The sequence below is a fragment of the Scyliorhinus canicula genome, chromosome 19 (assembly GCF_902713615.1).
Source record: "Scyliorhinus canicula chromosome 19, sScyCan1.1, whole genome shotgun sequence".
Lineage (NCBI taxonomy): Eukaryota > Metazoa > Chordata > Chondrichthyes > Carcharhiniformes > Scyliorhinidae > Scyliorhinus > Scyliorhinus canicula.
Window position 1 is genome coordinate 81,608,743 of NC_052164.1, and position 25,551 is coordinate 81,634,293.

Here is a 25,551-nt window from a genome sequence, read left to right on the forward strand (position 1 = left end):
TAGTAGGTTACTTCAACCTCTGAGCAAGCCCACAGTCGATAAACTACATCATTAATACAGAGCCGCCCTGAACGACAAGAACTTATTACTGATCTCATGGCTAGTTATTCTGATGCATGACAGCTAATGCTGGGAGGTAGATACTTGATTAATAAAAGTATTGCATGAATTCTTTGAGATATTTACCTGCATTTTTTTTATCTTGAAAATTCTCAAAGTCAGACTGTGCAAACCTGTAGAAGGTGTTTGTTTAATGGCATTTAGTCTGGCCTACAATTGTGCACTGTCTGCAGGGGTTCACAAATTTCTCTTCAATTTGCAGCTTCCTTACCCTGAAAGCGTGATGCTTCCAGCAGCCTCTTTTAACTGTGAGTTGAGCAACCACAGGGATCTGTAAGTACAGGTTAGTAAAGCTGCTGTGCGCTAAACTGAATGATTGAGGCATGTTGGCTTTGAAGTGGCATGACTGTATTTCAGGTGATGGAAACTAGAGTCGATTGAAGCATGTAGCGCAAAGGGGAATTTGAAATATATTTGTAAAGGAAGTGTGCATAGGTATGGGGAAAGAGCAGGGAATTGGGACTAATTGGTTAGCTCTTTCAAAAAACTGGCATCTGCAAGATGCACTGCAGGAACTCACCAAGGCTCCTTTGACGACACCTTCCAAACCCATGACCATTAGCATCGCGAATGACAAGAGCAGCAGACACGTCCGGATAGATCCCTCCCAAACCACTAACCATCCTGACTTGGAAATATAGTCCCTTCACTGTCGCTGGACCAGAGTCCTGGAACTCCCTCCCTAACAGCGCTGTGGGTGAACCGACACCACATGGACTGCAACGGTTTGAGAAAACAGCTCACCACCACTTTTATAGGGACAATTAGGAAAGGACAATGAATACTGGCCTGTCCAGCGGAACCCACATCCCTTGAATGAATAAAGAAAAGATATGGTGGGCTGAATGGTCCCTTTTGGGCCGTATGATTTTATGATCCACCCAAAGTATAAAAGCTTCACACGTATCTAGCATTTTGTGACTGTGCCAAGGAAAGAATTAGCATTTGTTCAGCAGCTTTCAGTACCTCAGCTTGTCCCAGATGCTTTACAGCAAACAAAGTATTTTTTTGAAGTGCAGTCACCATTGTAACAGAGGGGGTGACATTTAATTAGCTTAATTAGTGGGAAAGCTGATCAGGTTGGGTTGTTCGGCCATTGTCCACCCTGCCTATCAATGGAGAGGGTTGCTCACCCTGTGGGCGATGATAAAATTACCCTCCAGATGTTATTACCATACATGTCTAAGTTCCAGGTGCAATTTACATTGTTACTTTCTCAAAGGGAGGTGGTGCTCTCAGGAAACATACAGGTAGGCACCTGTTCTGTGGCTTTCTGGTTGTTAATTTTAAATGTTTTTTGATTTAAAAAAACGGGGGCTGTTGTGACTCGGATCTGCAGTACTCCCTTTGTCACTTCTTTGTTTTGCCACCTATTGCTCCACAATGTCCTGATCTACTACGGCTAGCGCCCCCCCCCCCCCCCCCCCATCACACCCCCACTCCCCCGATTGACCAACTACCTCCCATTTAAAAAGCCAGGTAGAGTTCAGAGCCCCAGCAAATCACCAAGATAACTGGGGCATGGAACTGATGAAATGGCGCAATTGATCTTTTCATGGGCTGTGGATCATTTTCAGTTTCAGAATCTGCACAGAAGGGCGGCATGGTGGCAAAGTGGTTAGCATCGGTGCCTCACAGTGACCCCGGTTCAATTCCGGCCTTGGGTGACTGTCTATGTGGAATTTGCACCTTCCCCCCCCATGTCTGGGTTGGTTTTTTTGGGTGTTCCGGTTTCCTCCCACAGTGCAAAAATGTGCAGGTTAGGTGGGTTGGCCATGCCAAATTGCCTCTTAGTGCTGAAAGATGTGCAAGTTAGGTGGGGTTACAAGGTTAGAGACGGGAGGTAGGCCTAGGTAGGATGCTTTTTGGAGGGTTGGTGCAGTCTCGATGGGCTGAATGGCTTTCCTCTGAACTGTAGGGATTCTATCAATTCTAATACAATTGTCTCCATTCTATGGAAAGAGCAGTGCCAATTTGCATGGGCAGACCGAGTGTATAGGTTGCCTGTGGCCGGCAGGGTAATTGCACGCATTCGCTCATATTGTGGGACATGATTAATTAAGCTTTACCTGCATTTTGTCTTTTGCCGTGTAGGGAAAAATAACATTTAACCTGTTACTTCATGCTGTTGAAGACATTCGTGCTGCATTAATAATAGTGCAGCAGGACTCTGTTCCAGTAACAATGCTACAGGAAAAGGACACTGCAAAAAGATTTTCCCCATCAGCGGCTTTACAGATTTCTCCTTCATGCATTGCTCAGCTGCAATTAATATGTCTATAGTGCTGTGCATTTTTGACAAGCACTCACATTCAGATATTGGTCAGCCTGAACATAATGTCATCAATCTAAAATGCGTGCCTCAGAAGCCATTTCATTAGAGCCCAATTCTGTCAAACCAGCCAGCTTTCATTGTACTCATTCTTTGACCCACTTCTATGCATATTAAACACAGCCTAGGTGATTGCAGCACTGTCCAGTGGAATACAGCACTGCCTTATGCTCAACATTCAGCTGCAACTTGCAATAGCAAAGTGATTTAACATGGAAGCCTTCAAGACATTTTATTGCTAATCTATTTCTAAAAGTCAATAATTTCCATGCATATAAATGTGAATTTGATCATAATGGGAGTTCGAGCCATGGCGTCTCTTACTTCAAGCCAGCGTTGAAGCATTGGAATACCCACATTTACTTTAACACAATACTCAATAGGAAAAAATGAGTTTTGACTTGGATGTAAGTTACCATGTTTGTCTCTCCTCCAATCCGCTGGGATTATTCTAGAATCTAGGGAATTGTGGAAAATCAACCAAGCTTGAGAGGATTTTTCTTTCTTTATTCTTTCATCTCACTGGCAAGCCCCACATTTGTTTCCTATTCCCAATTGTCCTTGAACTGAATGTCTTACTGGGCCATTTGAGTTAAGAGTCAACCACAATCAATAAGAGGTGCATGGTCGGTAAGGGGAGACGCCAACCTGAGTGAGACAGAAACTGAGTGAGTATGTCTGGGAATTTGGTTCAAAATGGGACCTGGGTGCTCTTTTGCTTTCTGGTTTTCTCGATCTGCTTATCCCTTACTCTGCTGCAAGGGAAGAGGTTAGTTGTTTGGTGAGTATTTCAGCTACAGCCGGGTGGGGGGGGATCTGGAATTACGAATTAGGGAAACTAGGGCCTCTATGGTAGTACAGGTATAGTAGAATGAAGTTGACATAAAAGAAACAATGTTAAGACACGGCAGGGCAGCTCAGCTGAGTGGAATGCGTGGCCTGTAATATTTGCAAATTCATTGGACTCTACCAGTGTCCTAGGCGGCCGCATGTAAAGGAAGTGCTGCCAGCTGCAGTGACTTAAGCCCCGGGGTTCAGAGTTCGAGAGGCAGCTGGGGTCACTGTGGCATGTCCGTGAGGCTGAGAACTGCCTGGAAATCCATTCAGAGAGGTGGTCACACCGTAGCTTAAGGGCCTGCAGGCAGAGAGGGAATGGGTGACCACCAGGCAGTCCAAGAAAATGAGGCAGGATGCACAGGAGGCCTCCGGGGTCCCGCTCAGAAATCGTTTTTCTGTTTTAGAAACTGGTGACAGCACTGGTTCCTCTGAGGTGCGCAGGCAGATTTGGGTTTGCGGCGCCATGATCAGCTCAGCTGTAGAAGAGGGGAGGGAGAAGAAGCTGAAGGGCATTAGTGAAAAGGGGATTAATTAGTTAGGGGACAGACAGGTTTACTGTTGCTGTAGATGTGTCTCCTGGATGGTATGTTGCCTCTCTTGACCCACAGCCAAGGATGTCACAAAGTGGCTGCAGGACATTCTTCTGGAGGAGCGTGAACAGCCTGAGGTTGCGGCTCAAATTGCTACCAATTACTTTGTTGGGAAGCGGTATGGGGTCCTGATATCAGAATTCAGGGAGCTAGGAAGAAAATTATCAAGCAGGACCTCAAAGGTTGTAATCTCTGGATTGCTCCCAGTGCCACGCACAAGTGAGTACAGAAATAGGAGGATAAAGGAAGATGAATGCATGGCTGGAAAGATGGTGCTGGAGGGAAGGCTTTAGATTCCTGGGACATTGGGATTGGCTCTGGGGGACATGCCTCTTGTACAAGCTGGACAGGTGGGTGACTGGTTCTGAGTTCCTTGTGGAGTGTTTTGTTAGTGCTGTTGGGAGGGCTTTCAACTAACTCGGCAGGGGTGTGGGAACCAAGTGGAAATATTAAATCATAGAAAGCATACAGTGCAGAAGGAGGCCATTTGGCCATTCAAGTCTGCACCGGCCCTTTGAAAGACCACCCCGCCTAGGCTCAATGCCCCGCCCCATTCCTTTAACTCCACCCAACCTTTGGACACTAAGGGGAAATTCAGCATTGTCAATCCACCTAACCTCAACATCTTGGACTGTGAGGGAAACAGGAGCAACCGAAGGAGACCCATGCAGACACTGGGGGAGCGTACAAACTCCACACAGATAGTCACAGATAGCCCATTCAACACTTCCTCTTTATCAATTTTGAACACTTCTTGGGACAGAGTTTCCTTGTCTGTTGCCATGGCCTGAGTAGCATCTCCACACAGATAGTCTATCGACCACCAACTAGTGAAAAGGATGCAGAAGAACAAATCTGCTGGCAAAATTACAGAGGGCCAAACAATATAGAATGGTTATAATGGGGAACTTTAATTACCCAAATATAAAATGGGACAGTGGAGGTGTAAAGGGTGGAGAGGGGCAAAGGTTCCTAGATTGGGTTCAGGAACATTTTATACGACAGTATGTGCCCAGTCCAAGAAGAAAGGATGCATTATTCAACGTGGACCTTGGAGAAGAGAGGGATAATAGATCAAATGTCAGTGGGGGGGCATTTAGGTGATCGTTATCATTGTATCCTAAGGTTTAGGATGATGATAGAAAATGTCTCATAGGCAAACCAGAGTAAAAATAATTAACTGGGGAAGAGTTAATTTCAATGGGGCAAGAATGGAGCTGGGCCATTTAGACCGGAACAGTAGGTTGGTGGGAAAATCTGTCGCTGAAAATCGCTACCTTCAAAACAGAAATGGACCGGACACAGTTAAGGTATATTCCTTTCAAAGCGTAAGATAGGGGAAACAAATCCAGAAGTCCCTGGATGAAAAAAGAGATAGAATTAAGATAAGGTGCTTATGATAGGTGTCAATTAAAAAATACAGTTGAGAATCAGGAGGACGACAGGAGATTCAGAGGGAATGTGAAGAACCATATTAAAGAACTGGAGGGATTATGAGTAAAGACTGGAAGCCTACATAAAAGGGAACCCTAAAATCTTCTATAAGCATACAAATAATAAAGGGGTGATTAAAGAAGGAATCAGGGCGATTAGGGACCTAAAAGGGAATCTACACATGGAGGCTGGGGCCATGGCTGAGGTATTGAGTGAATTCTTGGCATCCATCTTTACCAAGGAGGTAGACGCTGCACAGGCCATAACAACAGCCAAGGAAACTCTGCCCCGAGAAGTGTTTAAAATTAATAAAGAGGAAGTGTTGAATAGACTGTTGGTATTTAAAGTTGACAAGGCACCAGGACCAGACGAGATGCATTCAAGGATATTGAAGGAACTGAGAATGGAAATTGCAGGGGTGCTGGCCATAATTTTCCAATCTTCTCTCGGCTCAGGGGAGGTTCAAGAGGGCTGGGGAATTGAAAATATAATGCCCTTGTTCAAAAGATGCTGTACGGTTTGCTGCAGCAGTTACAGGCCAGTCAGTTTAAAATCAGTGGTGGGCAAGTGTCGGGATAGATAATTATTCGGGATAGAATTAGTTGTCACATGGAAAAATGTGGGTTGATTAGGAAGAGCCAGTATAGATTTCTAAAGGGGAAATTATGGGCGCGATTTAACTAAATAGGAACAAAGTCCCACAGCGAGTGCGTTTAGCTGCATGTTTCTTGGCATTCGCAGCGCTGAGAAACACAATTCTATCAAATGGCACTCAGGTTACATCTGGGACCTCAGAGGGGAACGTATGGCCGAGGCCGCATATAGCCACGTTTTCTGCACTAAGGCGCTCCGCTTGCTGGAACTCTTCAGTGTAATGAGAGATCAGGACGCCATTTTTAAATGGTGTCCTGATCTCTGGCGCCCTTGAAGCAATTCCTGACCCCCCCCCCCCCAAGCCCCAACTCACTATGCGGGGGTTCCTGGCCCCCCCCCCCCCCCCCCCCCCACATACCCGCCAATACCAGCGGGGAGTGCTCCGGCCCGATCACCTCTCCATGAAAAATTCCTGCATGAAAGGTGCCCCTGACAGCTGCCAATGCCACCTGGGCACTTTTACAGTGCTAGTCTGGCACCCTGTGGCAGTGCCAGGGTGCCTAGGTGACATTAGCAGCGCCAGGGTACCACCCTGCCCAAAGGGCATGCACCTGGGGGCCTCCGATCACCTGAGAAACCCCTATGAGTTCCATTCCATCTGGTCCCCAAGACGAGTACTGAACACCGCTCGCCCGAGGTCTCCGAGGCAAAATGATAGATCCTAATGCCTCAGAAAACAGCATATTAGAATGAGGCTAGCTGTCTCGCTCCAATATGCAAAGATGTGCGGGTTAGGTGGATTGGCCATGCTAAATTGCCCGTAGTGTAAGGTTAATGGGGGGATTGTTGGGTTACGGGTATACGGGTTACGTGGGTTTAAGTGGGGTGATCATTGTTCGGCACAACATCGAGGGCCGAAGGGCCTGTTCTGTGCTGTACTGTTCTATGTTCTATGTTCTATTTGGCAAAAAGCAATCCTGCCCAAAATGGGCGGGATTTGCATCGCAACGTCTCACAAAATCTCGATAGATCTCGCGAGGCATTGCGAGCCAGATAGAAACTGGGAGTTGGGTCTCCCATCTTCTATCGGCCTCGTTGCGGCGCAGTGTGCTGCTTTCCACGTGCAGCATGGCTGATAGATCGTTCCCTATGTTTAAGAAACTTGCTAGAGGTGAGGAGGTAATAGAAAGGGCCGATGAGGGTAAAGCTGTTGATGTGGTGTACATGGACTTTCAAAGGGCACTTGATACAGTGTCACGCAGCAGACTACTGAGAAAAGTTGCAGCTCATGGTACAAAAGGGACATTAGCAAATGGATACAAATTTGGCAAAATGATATTTTTCGGGCTGGAGGAAGGTTTGTAATGGTATTCCTCAGGGGGTCAGTATTGATTCCTTTGCTTTTCCTGATATATATGAATTATCTAGATCTTAATTTGCAGGCGCAATTTCAAAGTTTGTGGCTGATACAAAACTTGGAAGTATTGTAAACCATGGAGAGGACAGTGTGGAACTTCAAAAGGACGTAGACAAGTTGTTGGATTGGAAATATAGGTGGCAGATGAAGTTTAATGTGGAGAATTGTGAGTTGATCCATTCTGGTAGGAAGAACATAGAGAGACAAAAAAAATAAGGTAGTACAATTCTTATGGGTCCAGGAGCAGAGGGACCTGGATGTAAATGTGCAAAGATCATTGAAGGTGGGAGGGCAGGTGGAGACGGCAGTTAATAAAGCATACAGTATCCCGGGCTTTATTAATAGGGGAATAGGGTATAAGAGCAAGGAGGTTGCGCTGAACTATTCTAAGACACTAATTGGGCCTCAGCGAGAGTATTGTTTACAGTGCTGGGCGCAACACCCAGGAAGGATGTGAACACATTGGAGAGAGCGCAGAAGAGGTTGACAAGAATGGTTCCAGGGGTGAAAAACTTCAGATATGAGGATAGATTGGAGAGGTTGGGTCTGTTTTCCTTGGAGAGCAGAAGGCGAGGAGGGGTTTTGGTATAGTTATTCAAAATCATTTTTATAAGGCAGAACTAAATGCTCACTGCAATGTCTCATTCTGGGTGCCACCAATCCAGTCTCTTCCTCATCTGCCTCCTCCTCATAACACAGGAATAGAGGAACTCTCATTTAGTTTGTTCAAAACAGGACTTTTTGCAGAACTAACCAAACATTTCAGCGCAATCACTGTTGAATTCTAAAGTGAAAAACAGTTTAACTGTGCAGGACACAAAATGGCATCTTCAAAGCACAATCCTCCTCAGGATAACCTTGTGGTACTTGTAAAAATACTAGTTGTAATGGTGAAAATGTGGGGCATGTTTGGGTGGAAGTTGTGGAAAATGATTTGGAGGACTTAGCTACATACACGTGTTGCATTGCGTTGTAATACATCCTAATTGATGTTTGCACTGAATGCTGAATTCTTAAGGGGGAGGGTGAGCAACCAGAAGCTGTGGTGCACATAGGCACCAACGACATAGCTAAGAAAAGGGACGAGGATCTAAAAAGTGATTTTAGGGAGTTAGGTTGGAAGCTAAAGAGCAGGACAAGCAGAGTATTGATCTCAGGATTGCTACCGGTGCCACGTGCAAGTGAGGCAAGGAACAGAGAGTGAGTGCAGCTGAACACGTGGCTACAGGGCTGGTGCAGGAGAGAAGGCTTCAGATATGTGGATCATTGGGATTTTTTCTGGGGTAGGTGGGACCTGTACATGGAGGACGGATTGCACCTAAATTGGAAGGGCACCAATATCTTGGCTGGGAGGTTTGCTAGAGCTCTTCGGGAGTGTTTAAACTAGTTTGGCAGGGGGATGGGAACCAGAGCTCTGGATCAGAGGATCGGGTAGCTGTTGAACAGGCAGAAATAGTATGCAGCAAGTCTGTGAGGAAGGATAGACAGTTGATAGGGAAAAGTTACACTCAGTGGAATGGGTTAAAGTGTGTCTGTTTCAATGCCGCAGTGTCAGGAATAAGGGAGATGAACTTGGAGCAGGGATCAGTACTTGGAAATACAATGTTGTGGCCATTATGGAGACATGGATTTCACAGGGGCAGGAATGGTTGTTAGATGTTCCGGGGTTTATATGTTTTCAGAAGAATAGGGAGGGAGGTAAAAGAGGAGGGAGAGTTGCACTGTTAATTAGGGAGTGCACCACAGCTGCAGAAAAGGAGGTAGTTGAGGAGGGTTTGTCTACTTAGTCAGTATGGGTGGAAGTCAGAAACAAGAAAGGAGCAGTCACTTTATTGGCCGTTTTCTATAGACACCCCAATAGCAGCAGAGAGATAGAGGAACAAATTGGGCGGCAGATCTTGAAAAGTACAGAAGTAACAGAGTTGTCATGGGTGACTTCAACTTCCCTAATACTGACTTGAACCGCCTTAGTGCAAATGGTTTTGATGGAGCAGATTTTGTCAGGTGTGTACAGGAAGGATTCCTCACTCAATATGTAGATAGGCCGACTAGGGGGGAGACCATATTGGACTTGGTGCTCAGCAACGAACCAGGCCAGGTGTCAGATGTCTCGGTGGGAGAGCATTTCGGTAACAGTGACCACAACACCGTGACCTTTATCATAGTCATGGAGAGGGATAGGAACACACAATGTGGGAAGGTATTTAATTGGGGGAGGGGAAATTGTACTGCTATTAGACAGGAGCTGAGGAGCATAAAGTGGGAACAATTGTTATTCGGGAAATGCACAACAATAATGGGAGGATTGTTTAAGGAGCACTTGCTGCGAGTGCTGAATAGTTTTGTCCCACTGAGACTAGGAAGGAATGGTAAGGTGAAGGAGCCTTGGATGACAAGAGAAGTGGAACTTCTAGTCAAGAGGAAGAAGGAAGCTTACGTAAGGTTGAGGAAGCAAGGATCTGACTCGGTTCTAGAGGGTTACAAGGTAGCCAGGAAGGAACTCAAAAATGGACTGAGGAGAGCTAGAAGGGGGCATGAAAAAGTCCTGGCGGGAAAGATTACGGAAAACCCCAAGGCGTTCTACACTTATGTGAGAAATAAGAGGATGATCAGAGTGAGAGTAGGGCCGATCAGGGATAGTGGAGGGAGCTTGTGCCTAGAGTCTGAGGAGATGGGGGTGGCCCTCAATGAATATTTTGCTTCAGTATTCACCAGAGAGAGGGACCTTGTTGCTCATAAGCACAGTGTGAACCAGGTTAATAGACTCAAACAGGCTAATATTAAGAAGGAGGATGTGCTGGAAATTTTGAAAAGCATCAGGGTAGATAAGTCCCCTGGGCCTGACGGGATTTACCCAAGGTTATTACGGGAAGCGAGGGAGGAAATTGCTGCGCCGTTGGCAATGATCTTTGCGCCCTCACTCTCCACTGATGATTGGAGGGAGGAGAATGTTGTTCCTCTGCTCAAGAAAGGGAATAGAGAAATCCCTGGGAATTACAGACCCATCAGTCTTACGTCTGTAGTGAGCAAAATATTGGACCGGATTCTGAGAGATAGGACTTATGATCATTTAGAAAAACATAGTTTAATTAAAGATAGTCAGCATGGCTTTGTGAGGGGCAGGTCATGCCTCATTAAATTCTTTGAGGATGTAACGAGACACACTGATGAAGGTCGGGTAGTGGATGTGATCTATATGGATTTTAGTAAGGCATTTGATAAGGTTCCCCATTGTAGGCTCATTCAGAAAGTTGGTGGGCATGGGATACAGGATACAGAATTGGATGGCCAAAAGAAGACTGCGAGTGGTAGTGGATGGAAAGTATTCCGCCTGGACGTCGGTGACCAGTGGTGTCCCGCAAGGACCTGTTCTCGGACCTCTGCTCTTTGTGGTTTTTATAAATGACTTGGATGAGGAAGTGGAAGGGTGGGTTAGTAAGTTTGCTGATGACACAATGGTTGGGGGAGTTGTAGATAGTGTTGACGGTTGTTGCATGTTACAGCAGGACATTGACAGGATGCAGAGCTGGGCTGAGGATTGACAGATGGAGTTCAACCTTGATAAATGTGAAGTGACTCATTTTGGAAGGTTGAATTTGAATGCTGAATACAGGGTTAAAGGCAGGATTCTTGGAAGTGTGGAGGAACAGAGGAATCTTGGGGTCCAGTTACATAGATCCCTCAAAGTTGCCACCCAGGTTGATAGAGTTGTTAAGAAGGTGTATGGTGTGTTGGCTTTCATTAACAGGGAGATTGAGTTTAAGAGTTGTGAGGTTTTGCTGCAGCTTTATAAAACTCTAGTTACTCAACACTTGGACTATTGCGTCCAGTTCTGGTTGCCTCATTATGGGAAGGATGTGGATGCTTTGTAGAGGGTACAGAGGAGATTTACCAGGATGCTGCCTGGACTGGAGGGCTTGTCTGATGAAGAAAGGTTGAGAGAGCTCGGGCTTCTCTCACTGGAGCGAAGAAGGCAGAGAGGTGACTTGATAGAGGTGTACAAGGTGATGAGAGGCATGGATAGAGTGGATAGCCAGAGACTTTTCCCCAGGGTGGAAATGACTGTCACGAGGGGACATAATTTTAAAGTGATTGGAGGAAGGTATAGGGGAGATGTCAGAAGTAGGTTCTTTACACAGAGAGTGGTGGGTGTGCGGAATGCACTGCCAGCAGAGGTGGTGGAGTCAGAGTCATTGGGGACATTTAAGTGACTCTTGGACAGGCACTTGGACAGCCGTAAATTGAAGGGGTGTAGGTTAGGTTGATCTTAGATTAGGATAAATGGTCGGGACAACATTGTGGGCTGAAGGGCCTGTACTGTGTTGTAGTGTTCTATGTTCTAACTGTGCTACAATGTGTATAAATAGATATTTATATCCTTTAGGAGGAAACTTTAACATTAGGATCAAAGGGTCACGGAGCTTCACAACACAGAAAGAGGCCCTTTGGCCCATCATATCTGCACTGGCCATCAAGCACCTACCTATTCTAATCCCATTTTCCAGCATTTGGTCCATAGCCTTGTGTGCTACGGCATTTCAAAGGCTCATCTAAATGCTGTAGAAATCATGGGAATTACAGCACAGGTCATTCAGTTCATGGTTTCTGTGCTTATACTAGCTTAATAACTAGAGTTGTGCATTCAAAACCTATTATCTTCTCCCTTTCCTGTGTCCATTTATATTAATCTTCAAAATACTTCTGTTGTACCATTTCAATCAATGTTATATGTTCTGCCTGGTAGAGTTCCCAAGTTCTGTATAAAATAAAAACCTTTTCTGAATCACCCTTTCACCAGAATGATACCGGAGCTTAGAGGGTAAAATTAGAAGTGCCGATTGGCCAGTGTTCCTTGGAGTATGGAAGAGGGAGCATTAATACGATCATGATCTGTCAGGGGTGTTCAAAATGTGAAAGGCAGTCGCTAGGCTAGTTGCGGAGAAACTATTTCCTCTGGTGGGGATCGAAGGGATATAACCTTGAAATTTGAGCTCAGACTTTTTAGGAGGGATGTCAGGAAGTGCTTCTCACACAAGCAGCAGCAGGAATCTGAAATTAATTCCCCGAAACGCTGTGGATCCTCGGGTATAATTGAACTTTCAAGACTGTAATCGATATATATTTTTGTTTGGAAATCAAGAGATTTCAAGCTATCTTGGGTAAATGGATGAGGCAGTCATCAGCCATGATATAATTGAATGGTAGAGCAGACACAAAGTACTGGATGGCCTCCTATTCTTATGTTCCAATGGACATTTTTATGCTCGTAATAGCAACTGGAAGTCAATCTTTGCATGAAGCTCTCACACAACAAACATCTTAAATCGTCCTCCGTTCAGCTTTTCTTTATCACTTATATTTTGGGCTTTATTTATACATTGTCTAATAATTAATAAAATTCCACCGACAATGCAATTATCTTTTCTTTAAGAGGGAAGTAAAAAAATCAATGCACACTTTTATCCTGCCCTAATATCTTGTGGTTCCAGTCATCACTCGAAGCAACAAAGCTTGACAAAATATTTAGCAGGCACCAGGGTCGGGATTCTCCAATCCCGCAGCAGAGTGTCCACGTCGTCGTAAACGCCGTCGCGTTTTATGATGGCATGAATGGGCCGCTCCCACGACTAATTCTGGCCCCTACAGTAGGCTAGCACGGCGCTAGAGCAGTTCGCGCTGCTCCAGCTGCAGATCCCAGTGCAAACTGTGCGCCGTGGGATCCGCACATGCGCAGTTGCGCCGGCGCCAATGAGGACATGCGCAGTTGCGACGGCGCCAACGCACGCATGCACAGTGGCCTCCTTCAATACGCCGGCCCTGACGCAGGACTACAGGGGCCGGCGCGTACGAAAGGAGGCCCCCAGCCGCAGAAGCCGGCTCGCCGACCGGTGGGCCCCGATCGCGGGCCAGGCCACATCGGAGGCCCCACCCCGCCCCTGGGGTCGGACCCCCCCGCCCCCCCCCCCCCAACCCAAAGGCCGCCACCCGACCCTTACACGCCGAGGTCCCGCCAGCCCAGAGAAGGTTAGAATGGCGCCGGCGGGACTTGGCTCTTTTCTTACGGCCATCCGGGCCAGAGAATCGGCGGGCCGGCCATGTAGAGCGGCTCGCAACCGGCACCGCGCAATGCACGCCAGCTCTGCGGAGAATCGCGTGCCGGCATCGTGGCGGCGTGGCCCGTTCACAGGGATTCTCCTGCCCGGCTCAGGGCTGGGAGAATCCCCCCCCCCAGATTTCTGCACGAGACTCTGAATTTAAGGTACAAAGTTGCTCTGAGTGCCGCAACGTACTTTTGTGCTGACTCGCGAATGAAAATATACCCCCGCCATCATCTGACTACAAGCTCACTTCATTAATGGCAGGACCGACATATGTTAAGTCACTGCTGCATAGGTTTGAATGGCATTCCTTTTCAAATGCAGTCCATGTCCTGTCATTTTTGGCCGTGTTGCCACAGACAGCCGCGATTATCTTTAGGCTGTCGTACTGCACAGCTGTTGGGATGAAATCCTGATTTACAAAAAGGCTGAAGAATTCTTCCTGGTCAAATTTCTTCTTTTCTATTGTGATTTATTTTCTTTGTGGTGAAATCTGTTTTCGTAGCAGAAATCATCTTTTGAACTCTGTATTCAATCCCTTTGGCTCCAAGCCCTGAGTTATGGCTCTATTTCTTATATTGCCGTTTAGTCCAAACAGTTCCCTTTATCTTTTGATTCATGTTTGATGATGGCATTCAGCTTTCTGCTGGATTTTATGAGCGTCATGGCACCTGCTCCCCCGGCTAAGAAGCCAGAAGTGAGCCTGTAACAATTTAATGCTGGGAGTTGCATTCACTGCTTTAAGGTGAGACTTCCACCACTATGGCAAGAGGGAGTCCCATCTTAAGAGAGTTGCTGGCCAATCGGATGCCTGGCAGCTCTGTACTCCCAACAACGCCAGGTGGGAGCAGTGGCCACTGCTGGGACCAAAGACAGGCCTGATGAAGTGGAGCCCAGACTCAAAAGGTAATTCTGGAGTACCACTTGGGCCAGGCTGGCAGACTCGAGACTGGATTTCAGAAGCTTGGAGTGGGTTGGGGTGGGGGGGGGGGGGGGGGGGGGGGGTGGCAATGGGGAAAAGGGGAAGTGTGACCTTGAGGTTGGAGGCTGCCTACGATGAGGTTTCATCCCCTTACCAACACCAACCCACACAGCTAAAACTGCTGGGTTTCCCACATCGTGTGGTCTTCCCATCCACAGCAGATACAATACAGGCAGGGGTGGGATTAGTTCTTTAAGCAGACATTAATTGGCCACTTAAGAGCCTCAAAAGACTCAATAAAGAAAACAAAAACCAGAAAAACTTGGGAAATGATTCATATTGGTCTGAACTGGTCCTTTATATCTTAAAATGTATCTCCAGTTCAGACCATTACCAGTCATTACCCACGTTTTTCCTTCAGGGAAGAGTGAGTGTGCTGTCAATGCCTCCCCATACACCAGTAAAATTTAAAACAGAGGGTGGGTAGGTAATGGGCAGGCCACCTGTTGCATTTTCCATGCCCCCTCCACCTTCAAACCCACTGGTGGGTGAGCGTAAACCCTGCCCTTCAACTCCAGCCAAACTATCAGAGAATCACAGAATTGTTATGGCTCAGCAACAGGTTATTTGGCCCATCATGCCACTACTGCTCTCCAAACGAGCATCATGACTTAGTGCCATTTCATAGAATCCATAGAAAGCCTACAGTGCAGAAGGAGGCCATTGGACCCATTAATAATAATATAATGATAATTTTTATCAGTGCCATAAGTAATCCTACATTAACACTGCAATGAAGTTACCGTGAAAATCCCCTAGGTGTGAAAGTCGCCACACTCTGCCCCCTGTTCGGGTGCGCTGAGGGAGAATTCAGAATATCAAATTCATCCAACAAGCACGTCTTTCGGGACTTGTGGGAAGGAAACCGGTGCACCCGGAGGAAACCACACAGGCCCAGGGAGAAAGTGCAAACTCCACACAGCCAAGCAAAGTTGGAATTGAACCTGCATCCCTGATGCTGTGAGGCAGTGGCGCTCATTGCTGTGCCACCATGCCGCCTTGCCTTTTCCCTATACCCCTGCACATTGTTTCTATTCAAGAAATCTTTGAAAACCCTCATTTGAACCTGCCTCCACCACACTTCCAGACAGTGATTCCAGTCCACTCGTGGATTTTTTAAAATTCTCACACCATTTGCTTCTTTTGCAGAACAGTTTAAATCTGTGCCCCATCATTCTTGATCTTTTATGAGCAGGATCAACTTCTTCCGCTTTACTCCATCTAGCCCCTTCATGATTTTGAATACCTCTATCAAATCTCTTCTTCCTCCTCTCCTAAGAGAACATTCCCAGCATAGAAGGAGGTCATTCAGCCCATTATACGGAGCAGCATTGTGGCAAAGTATTTAGCACCGCTGCTTCACAGCTCCAGGGACCCGGGTTCAATTCGGGCTTTGGGTGACTGTCTGTGTGGAGTTTGCACTTTCTCCCCGTGTCTGTGTGAGTTTCCTCCTGGTGCTCCAGTTTCTTCCCACAGTCCAAAGATGTGCCGGTTAGGTGGATTAGCCGTGCTAAATTGCCCCTTAGTGTCCAAAAGGTTAGGTGGGGTTACTGGGTTATGGGGATACGGTGGAGGTGTGGGCTTCTGTGCGGCGCTCTTTCCAAGGGCCGATGCAGACTTGATGGGCCAAATGGCCTCCTTCTGCACTGTAAATTCTTTAAAAAATATTTATATCTGTATTGGCTCCCCTGCTCTTTCCCTATAACCCTGCAAATGTTTTCACTTCAGGCATTTACTCAATTCCCTTTTGAAGCTGCTATTGAATCTGCTTCCAGCAGCCTTTCAGGCTGTACAGTCCAAATCAGAACAAATTGCTACCCATGAGATACCACCTTGAAAACATTCAAACTCTTTTCAAATTAGAGCATGATGAACGACAGGAGACATTCAATCCAGCAGTCTGGGTTAGATTTGAGGATTAACCTACAACACTATCTCGATATTGCTGCCATCCCCAGACCCCCAACCCACCCCCCAAGGCAATTTGCATTTTTATCCTGCCTTTAATGAAGAAGGTGGTCACAAAGCTCTTCAGTAACTAACGCAAATAATTGGATAACATTAGAAAGGTAGACAGAGGAACTTTATGTGAACTGTTTTGATAAATTTATTGAAGTGAACAATGTGAAATCTGGCCACTGTTATCCTCGAACTCCAAAGCATACATGGGAGGAAACATTTTGTGACAATGATGAGACTAGTAGTTTAAACTATTCATAACTATACGCTTATTATTAGGGGAATTATGGGCAATGCACAACGCTTCACTCTGATATTTAAAGGAACAGAACAGACAAGCAAACACTAGCTTCAAGTCTGGCATGGTCCATGTTAGATGGAGTGCAGAGTTGTACCTACATTATCTGAACATTGGTCCCCTGATCCATAGAATCCATAGAACTGGTACAGTGAAGAACAAGGTCATTCCGCCCATTGAGTCTGCACCGACCCTCTGAAAAAGCACCCTACCTAGGCCCAGTCCCCTGTCCTATCCCCGTAACCCCACCTAACGTGCACATCTTTGGACACTACGGTGCAATTTGGCATGGCCAATTCACCTAACCTGTACGTCTCCATGGAACTAACATATCTTCTTTATTTTCCATACCATCGTGAGAACCTTTCTAACCTTCCTTCTAATCAAGGAGCTAAATCTGCTGACAGGTGGTTTATGGTACATTCAAAGAGGATGCAAGTCAACAGAGGAATAAAAACATCACGCCACCCTGCAGTGCTGGGTTTAGAACAGAAGTTATGTTCACTACGGATATTGATGCTGGGGAATGGAACTTCTGACTGCAAGCACTTAGTGTCAGCATCATGCACTCGCAGGTCTGGAACGTGGAATCCTGCCCTACCTACTCTGCAACTTCAGAAACTGCTTACATTTGTTCCTCACAAACAGCACTGTGGGTGTAGCTAAAGGCGGAATCTTCCCATCCCACCAGCAGTGGGAAGCTTGGCGGGCGAGGGACCTTAATTCCGCGTGAGGCCAATAATCAATCTACCGACGCTGGGATGAACTTTAGCAATTATGGCCTCAGGGTTTTAAATGCAGGTCAAATTTCCTGCAAATAATGAAGCAGTTTTGCATGCACTGGCAAGCCATGTATGCCCATTAAAAGGCCAGCTCATTGGAATTACGTTCCCCCTCCAAAATAAGTTACCTGGTCACGAGAAATTATAACATTCAATGTTATAACTGGTACAAAAGTATTGTGAACCAGGTTTGGTAGGCTTCTTCCACGAATAATGATGAGATGCTGCTGCATTATCCTCTTTGGGGAGTGTTTGTGAATGCTTGGAACCAGGTGATGGCATTGCAAGTTCAGTGGAAGATTACCAAGGAAGGGAGCAAAGGTTGGTGGGGAAGGGTAGAGTAGTAGTTGAGCAAAGGTGGAAGGGATAGTGCAAACTGTATGGGTGCCCTTTTGCTATGGAGCCTGATTTTTCGATCTCATGAGGTAAGGGTGGGGTGGGCGATGGCAACCTCCTGCCTGGTCCTGTCATGAGAATCGGTGATCTTCTCATTTACAAGGTGTTGAACAGCCCAAGGTCGTGAGTGGTCAGCCGTCCCATGCCCCAAACCTCCCACCCCTGGCGTAAATCACTCTCATTTCCCTGCCCATTGTCAAACTTAGACTCCGGAATACAAGATTCCGGCCTGCACCACTTGGACTGCATGGAGTTCAAGAAGGTGGTTCACCACCAGCTCTGGAGGGCAATTAGGAATGGGCAATAAATGCAGTCTTTGATGGCAATGCTCATATCCCATGAATAAATAAAAAAACACATAGATATCCAGCAACCTTGCTAAATGAGATGGCCAATGAGAGCTTGACTGACCGTCCAATGTCATTTCATGTAAAGCTTTGAAGCAAGCAAACCGAGGAAACGTTCATCTTGGGCTGGAGTTGAACAAAGGGTCACTGAGTGAAAAGGTGCCTAACCTGTGCCACCAAGCTGCACCGGATCTCCTGGCCTTTGTGGGTATGTCGCATGATGAGGTAATTTTACCCAGCACCTTCCCACTGTAACTTTAGTGGAAAAGCTGCAGAAATCTTTGGAAAACGGTGTGTATGTACTTAACGATGGAAGAGTAAAAATCCCAGGGATGTGAAATTGAACAACTAAAACTGAAGGATGTGAAAAGACTATCAAGTCTGCCCCGCAGCAGATAATCTGTTTTACAATAGCGTATGATACCCAGAGACATTTCTCAATGGAGATGGGCAACATTTCACTTTCTCCCCCTATGTCCTCAATTAACATGTTTGAATTATTTGAGAATAATCAGTGAACACACCAGGAGTGGCCAACGAAATGACCGCCTCACTTTTCCTTGCAGATTGCGTTGATATTGTTACTGCACCTGGTTTGTGATCTATTGTGCGGAGCACTGTACTAATTTAAAATGTGACAAAGTTGAAATTAGCAGTTCATAGCTGAAATGTTAACCCCATCTTCTTTCCACAGATGCTGCCTGACTTGGTGAGTCGTTTGCAGCATTTTCTGTTGTTTGAAATCTGGCAGTTTTGAGTGATTGCATTCTGATACCCTTAAGCTCCTCTGCTGGTGGTTTACTGACATTCTCAATCCTTTGTTGTTGAACACAACACATCTTGTTACCATAGCTCGCTTACAAAGAAACAGGCAGAATAGAAAGTGCTCTCCTGTGTATGAGGTGAGTCATTTGTTGCTAATTCAATATAAAATAAACAATCTTTATCAAAGATGGTTGGATTTTTTTAGTCTTGTGTAATATTTAGAATCCAAGTTACCCAGGCAATTAGCTACCTTTTATTTAGGGCAGCATGGTAGCATAGTGGTTAGCACAGTTGCTTCACTGCTCGAGGGTCCAAGTTCGATTCCCGGCTTGGGTCACTGTCTGTGTGGAGTCTGCATGTTCTCCCCGTGTGTGCGTGGGTTTCCTCCGGGTGCTCCGGTTTCCTCCCACAGTCCAATGATGTGCAGGTTAGGTTGATTGGCCATTCTAAATTGCCCTTAGTGTCCAAAAAGGTTGGGTTGGGTGAGGGGGATAAAGGGGATAGGGTGGAGACGTAGGGCTCAAGTAGGGTGCTCTTTCCAAGGGCTGGTGCAGGCTCGATGGGCTGAATGGCTTCCTTCTGCTATGTACATTCTATGATTCTATTTCTAATAATGTGGAGATGCCGGCGTTGGACTCGGGTGGGCACAGTAAGAAGTCACTCACCCGATGAAGGTGTTGCGCTCCGAAAGCTAGTGACTCCAAACAAACCTGTTGGACTTTAACCTGATGTTGTAAGACTTCTTACTTATTTCTAATGGATTGCGGTGTGATGATAACTGTGCACATTGTCTGTGATATGTGTACGTCAAGCCCCACAAGTACAATTTGCCCCTGTCAGCAATGACCTTTTTAATAATGACTCCATGTTACATATTTTCTTGTGAGCGAAACAAGAAATCAGGAGTTTGGGCAGAGCTTTGCTCTGGCTCCGACACTTAGTAACAGTGTAGATACATTAAGAATGCATCGCCCTGATGAGGAAACGATTCAATAGCTAGTTATATTTGAGCATCATTGGTATCTCATCTATACCTCTCATTGAACTGTGCTCAGGACCATAAATGACATTGCAAGATATAATTACTAGAAATAACTTGTAGCAATGGAACGGCCCTAAGTACGTCATTGGGCAGCACTGGGCCTTTGTTCATAGTACATCAAGACTCAAGTGTGCATAATATGGGTGGTAAAATTAATTGGGAAGCATTCCTAAAACAACCCCCTTTTCCCTCCAAGATAAGCTTTGAAACTAGCCTAGACAATGGGGATCAAAACTGTTCTCAAAGTCACAATAAGTCTGGGTAGTTTCATTGTAACAAGTGTTTAGAAGCTCTACTCGACTACGAGCATAGCAGGACAGCTCAACCAGAAAGGAATGAGAAAGGACAAATGAAATGTCAAGGCAGTTAGAAAGCCCAAATACTATTGAGCCAGCAGAGCCTGTTTTCTCTGAATCAGCAGCCTGCAGCTATACAACTTCCAAGCGATAACAGCAAAGAGCAAGTCATTATAGGAAGCCTAATGCATACAGAACATTCATTGTAAGCAAAGAATTGAGAAGGAAAGGGCGGAAAGCAAAGCATGCTAGGATGACTCACACAGGGCCATACCAGACTGTGAATGTCTGCTCATATCCACCATCATAACCTGGGTCCCAGGAGGCATTAGCAGAGGTCATCGTGGCTGTGACTCTAACATTGGTCGGCGCATGTGGACTTGTGCCTGCAAGGAGGAGGGAAAAAAGAGCTTAGTCGTCACATAGTCACAGTTTATTCCTCATTTATGCAAAATCCCTCATTATAATTTTTTTTTCTTTTTTTTTTCCTCTTTTTTAAAATAAATTTAGAATACCCAATTCATTTTTTCCAATTAAGGGGCAATTTAGCATGGCCAATCCACCTAGACTGCACATCTTTTGGGTTGTGGGGGTGAAACCCATGCAAACACGGGGAGAATGTGCAAACTCCACACGGACAGTGACCCAGAGCCGGGATCGAACCTGGGACCTCGGCGCCGTGAGGCAGCAATGCTAACCACTAGGCCACCGTGCTGCCCCTCATTATAATTATAATGACTTCTGGGCTTACTGTTTTCTACATCACAAATGAAAGAATCCATTCTTTCAAAGGAAATAAACCAGGTTAAGAGTTAAAAGTGACGATAGGAAGAATCCTTATGCCGAAAGAGTAATAGAGTTATAGAAAATCCTACCAGGGAAGCTCTTTAAAGCAGATAGTATATATGGGGTTAGAAGATAATCAGTTACAGTGCTGGAGAGAAGAGCTTAAGAAATATGATTAAGAAATATGATACAAAAATAGGGCCTAGCTTATTGGACCTAATGGTGTTTTCCTAGATCTGTCTCACTTTAACATATTGTACCTCAGACTGGAAAGTAAACAATTAAAAAAAACTTTATGTGATATCTTTTTATGTTCATATCGTCCGCGGAGAATTGTCGCGGGGGCCTCTTTCAATGCCCCCCGATCGGCACCGTGTCCCATACACTTTAAAGCCAAATATATGAGGCGGGATTCTCCAATAATGGGACAAAGTGCTCACGTCTGTGAAGAAACGGGCGCAAATCACTTCGAACTTATTTCTAGAAAGTCCGGGGTGATTCTCCACTTTTAGGGGGACTTGCAGGGCCCTGGAGTGCTCCACGCAGCTCCGGCTGCCGATACGGGGCCCTGCACTTCTGGCCCCGTGCGACATGGCGGACCCACACAGCGGGCCGACGCCGAAGAAGTAGCCCCCCCCCCCCCCCAGATCGCGGGCACCCGCCGATCGGTGGCCCCCGATCACGGGCCTAGCCGCTGTGGAGGCCCCCCCAACCCCGGTGACGGATCCCCCCCCCCTCCCCCCCAACCAGGACAGCCTTGACTCTGAACTCCTGCCAAGTGGAATCATAAGTGAACCACGCCACAGGAACTCGGCTGTTCGTCCGCGGAGAATCGCCACGGGGGCCTCTTTTAACGCCCCAACCGGCACCGTGTCGACCGCCCGCGACTGGCATCGATTCTCCGGTTGCCGGAGAATTGCGCGAAGGCCTCGCGGATCCAACATTCTCCACCCCCACACCGGGTGCGAGTGCAGCGCAGAGGCTTGGAGAATACTGGCCATGCTTTACGTGTCGACGCTGTTGCAATGTTGGAATTGCGGTAGCCAATTTGTGAACAACAAACTTCCAAGAAAAGCAATGTGATGACGATCAGATAATACGTTATGGTGATACTGATTGAGGAATAGATATTTGTCAGGACACTGGGATTAAGTTCCTTGCTCTACTCCAAAATTGTTCTTGGAATTTCTTGCGCCGAGCTGGGAGAGCAGACAGGGCCTCGGTTTACCATTTCATGTGAAAGACAGTGCCTCTGACAGCATAGCACTCTGACTACACTGCACTGGAGTGTCAGCCTTGATTTTCGTGCCCAGGTCGTGGAGCAGCAATCTGTCGTCTCAGAGACGAGAGTGCTGTCAACTGAAACCTACAAAATATGTAGTTATTATTAGTTATGTTTTATGACCTGAGCTATTATCAAGTAGAAGTCTTTCCAGAGGATAAGGTGATGGGCCATTTACAAGATCTTGGCACAAGATCAGGGTTGGATGAAAATCAAGTGATAGGAAGTGTGTTGAAAATTAATACATGGGGGTCAGGACTGATGCCATCGAGCAGGCACGTGAGTGGTGAGGGTGATGCTGCCCAATGGGATTGGTCTGAGGATGACCAATCTTCACGGTCATTTCAATATTGTTAATGCAATCCAAACTGCTCGCTTACCATGGGGATGGGGGGGATAAGGATCCAGGAATTAAGGATTAATCTCGAGCACATTGCTGCAAACAGCCCAGTAGGAAAATTCTAGAGGCATTTTCTTTGGACATTTTTGTTTCCCAGTTATAAGGGAGGTGAGGCAGATTGTTGATTGGCTGAGACATTTGGAGGTGGGAAGTTGTGTGGTGAAAGTTGCTAGGATAATTCAATCAAAATTGGCAATGTTAAGAGCAGAGCCGGCCCTAGGGTTGCTAGCGCCCCGGGCAAGCTGAACTTCAGCGCCCTTGGGGGGGGGGGGGCTGAGGGGGGGGGGGGGGGGGGGCGGGGCCGAGGGGGGGGCAGGGCCGAGGGGGGGGCGGGGCTGAGGGGGGACGAGGGGGGGGCCAAGGCGGGGCCGGGGGAGGCCGAGGTGGGGCGGGGAGGCCGAGGCGGGGGGGGGGGCGAGGCGGGGGGAAGGGGGCCGAGGCGAGGGGGGGCGAGGCGGGGGGGGGGCGAGGCGGGGGGGGCCGAGGCGGGGAGGGGCGAGGCGGGGGGGGCGGCGGGGCCGAGGCGGGGGCAGGGCCGGGCCGAGGCGGGGGCGGGGCCGGGGCGGGGGCGGGGCGGGGCCGAGGGGGGGGGGGGGGCCGGGCTGAGGCGGGGGGGGCCGGGCCGAGGCGGGGGAGGGCGGCCACCGTGCATGCGCTGGTTGGCACCGGCCCAACTGCGCATGCGCGGGACCCGAGTCTCTGGCGCCCCCTAGCACATGGCGCCCCGGGCGACTGCCCGAGTTGCCGGTACCTTGGGCCGGCCCTGGTTAAGAGCAAAATCACCCCCTGTATATTTTTAATGGGGCAGGATTTGCTAGAGATTAGATGAGCTCTTCACCCGTCTATAAGATTTCTTATAGTTTCCCTAGGATGTCTGGGCAACACGAGCTATCGTGAATATGACAACATACTTTGTTTCATTGGGACCAAGTGCTCACTCATAGCAGGTCCCGTGAAGATGCTATGAGCAAAAGCTAGGAAAAATCCCAAACTGGAAGTGAAACTAGTCAGAGTGGGTTTCGTTCAAACTCAGGACGAGCAATCCTTTGCACTCAGCTGCACCCTACTGACTGAGTTTGATCCAGTATGTCACTCAGCAGAGATCCCCCTATTTGAAATTACAAATGCCACCTTCACCTCATCTTCCCTACAGTCACATAAAGTGTCTGATCATCGGTTTACACTGCTCTCTCAGACAGGGATATATCTGGGCAACAAGCGGATTGTTGAAAATAATATAGTAGGAGGCCGATGAAAAAGGATAAATAAGAGCAGAATCGCTGAATAGTACACGAGAGGGGTGGCATCTCCTGCTTTTGCTCCATCCCATACTTAGCCCTATTGACTTCACCAGAACTGATTCTCAAGGCTACCATATAATGGGGGCTAATGGGTTTGATGTACCATCAATTGGACTCAAGACACGATTAGGATCCGAACTGTGGCTTTAATCAGCTAGTTGTTAGTCCGGTGCTCAACTACAGAGTAAGGCCGACCGCCGGGAACTCTGGGTACTTATACTCTGTCTCGGAGGCGGGGTCTACTTGCCTCTCGACCAATTGGTGAGCAGTCACATGACTAGTCCCAGCCAATCAGATGAGAGGCACATGACCAGCCAGAGCCAATGGGAAATCCATGCTCTGCACCAATGGCAGTGCTCACATTCAGACCACCACAGGGTTTCTTCCTGTTTTGTGCACCGCCCATATCGAATTTCACCCCATACGATCCCTGGTTGAAAGGGAAAGTGAACTACTTTCTAACTTCCGCCTTTACGTTTCTGAAACTGCTGCTTGGGAGCAGCCTGAAATGACTGTCTGAAATTTCCCCTCTCTGGAAACATTTCTTGTGTCTGCTCTGTACACTCCCATGGTGGCAAACATTTCCATCACCCACCCACAATGAGCTTGGCACTGGGGCCTCCAATTGGCTTCTGCTCTCTGATGGTGCTCATCCTGAGCAGTGGTGGCAGTGTAAGAGTGAACATCATAGCTTGTGGATTTTCACTCTTAGCTTTTCTCAAAGAGCTAGGCACTGAAGCAGATGAACATTGTAGGGTGGGGGGTTACACATAAGAATTGTGAGTGGCAGTGATTAAATCCTGCAACAGTGCTTTAGCAACCAGATTACGTGGAAGTACTTTGTTATTACATCAGTTTGACAAAGTGATGAGCCTGAACTACATCACCACTGAATATTTATTCCCATGCCCATTAATAATCCCTCCGCCTAAACTATACGTAGATTGAAACTCGGCGCATCAATCGCAATCTATGTTTGCATTGTCATTCAAATTTTATTTTGTTCAGCTAATAAAACATGCCTTCACGTCTTTGTGGAGCTGAAATACACTCAGGACAGACGTTGTTCAAAAGGAATTCCAGCAATATCACACCACCAGTAATTAAACAAGCAAAAGCAACAATCAAACCAAGCAAGCTATCACTCATTCTTAATGGTTTACTGAGAGGCCCTGTCAGCTCAAGATTGATCACCATTTACATCACTGTAAATACACAAGGGGTTAATGTAAATGCACGTAGACTAGATAGACACTAGAGGGAGCACCAGAGACATGTCACACAGACATTCAACAATAGGTCAGTAAGATAGGACATGACCAATGGGCATTCACGACAGTAGCTATAGCAGGATTAACAGGAGAGTCGAATCCAAGTCGGGGAATTGTTAACAGTTTAATAAATGTGTTAAAGCTATCTCCAAGTCTGAACCTTCCTGTGTCAGAGTGCACATCAAGGAAGCAGCTTATGCTACGGCATAAGCTGCATAACAA

General features: G+C 46.9%; 1 protein-coding gene across 9 annotated transcripts in view; it reads right to left on the bottom strand.

The window, feature by feature from the left end:
* igsf9bb (immunoglobulin superfamily, member 9Bb) overlaps nucleotides 1-25,551 on the bottom strand; it is an 827,780-nt gene that overhangs the window by 65,606 nt on the left and 736,623 nt on the right. For all 9 annotated transcript variants that reach the window (XR_005458187.1, XR_005458188.1, XR_005458191.1 and 6 more), the window contains exon 12: nucleotides 20,552-20,675. Coding sequence is in view for 3 of the 9 variants with exons in the window: in XM_038779227.1 (XP_038635155.1) it covers nucleotides 20,552-20,675 (124 nt within the window). In the remaining 6 variants the exon portion in view is untranslated. The remainder of the gene's footprint in view (nucleotides 1-20,551; nucleotides 20,676-25,551) is intronic.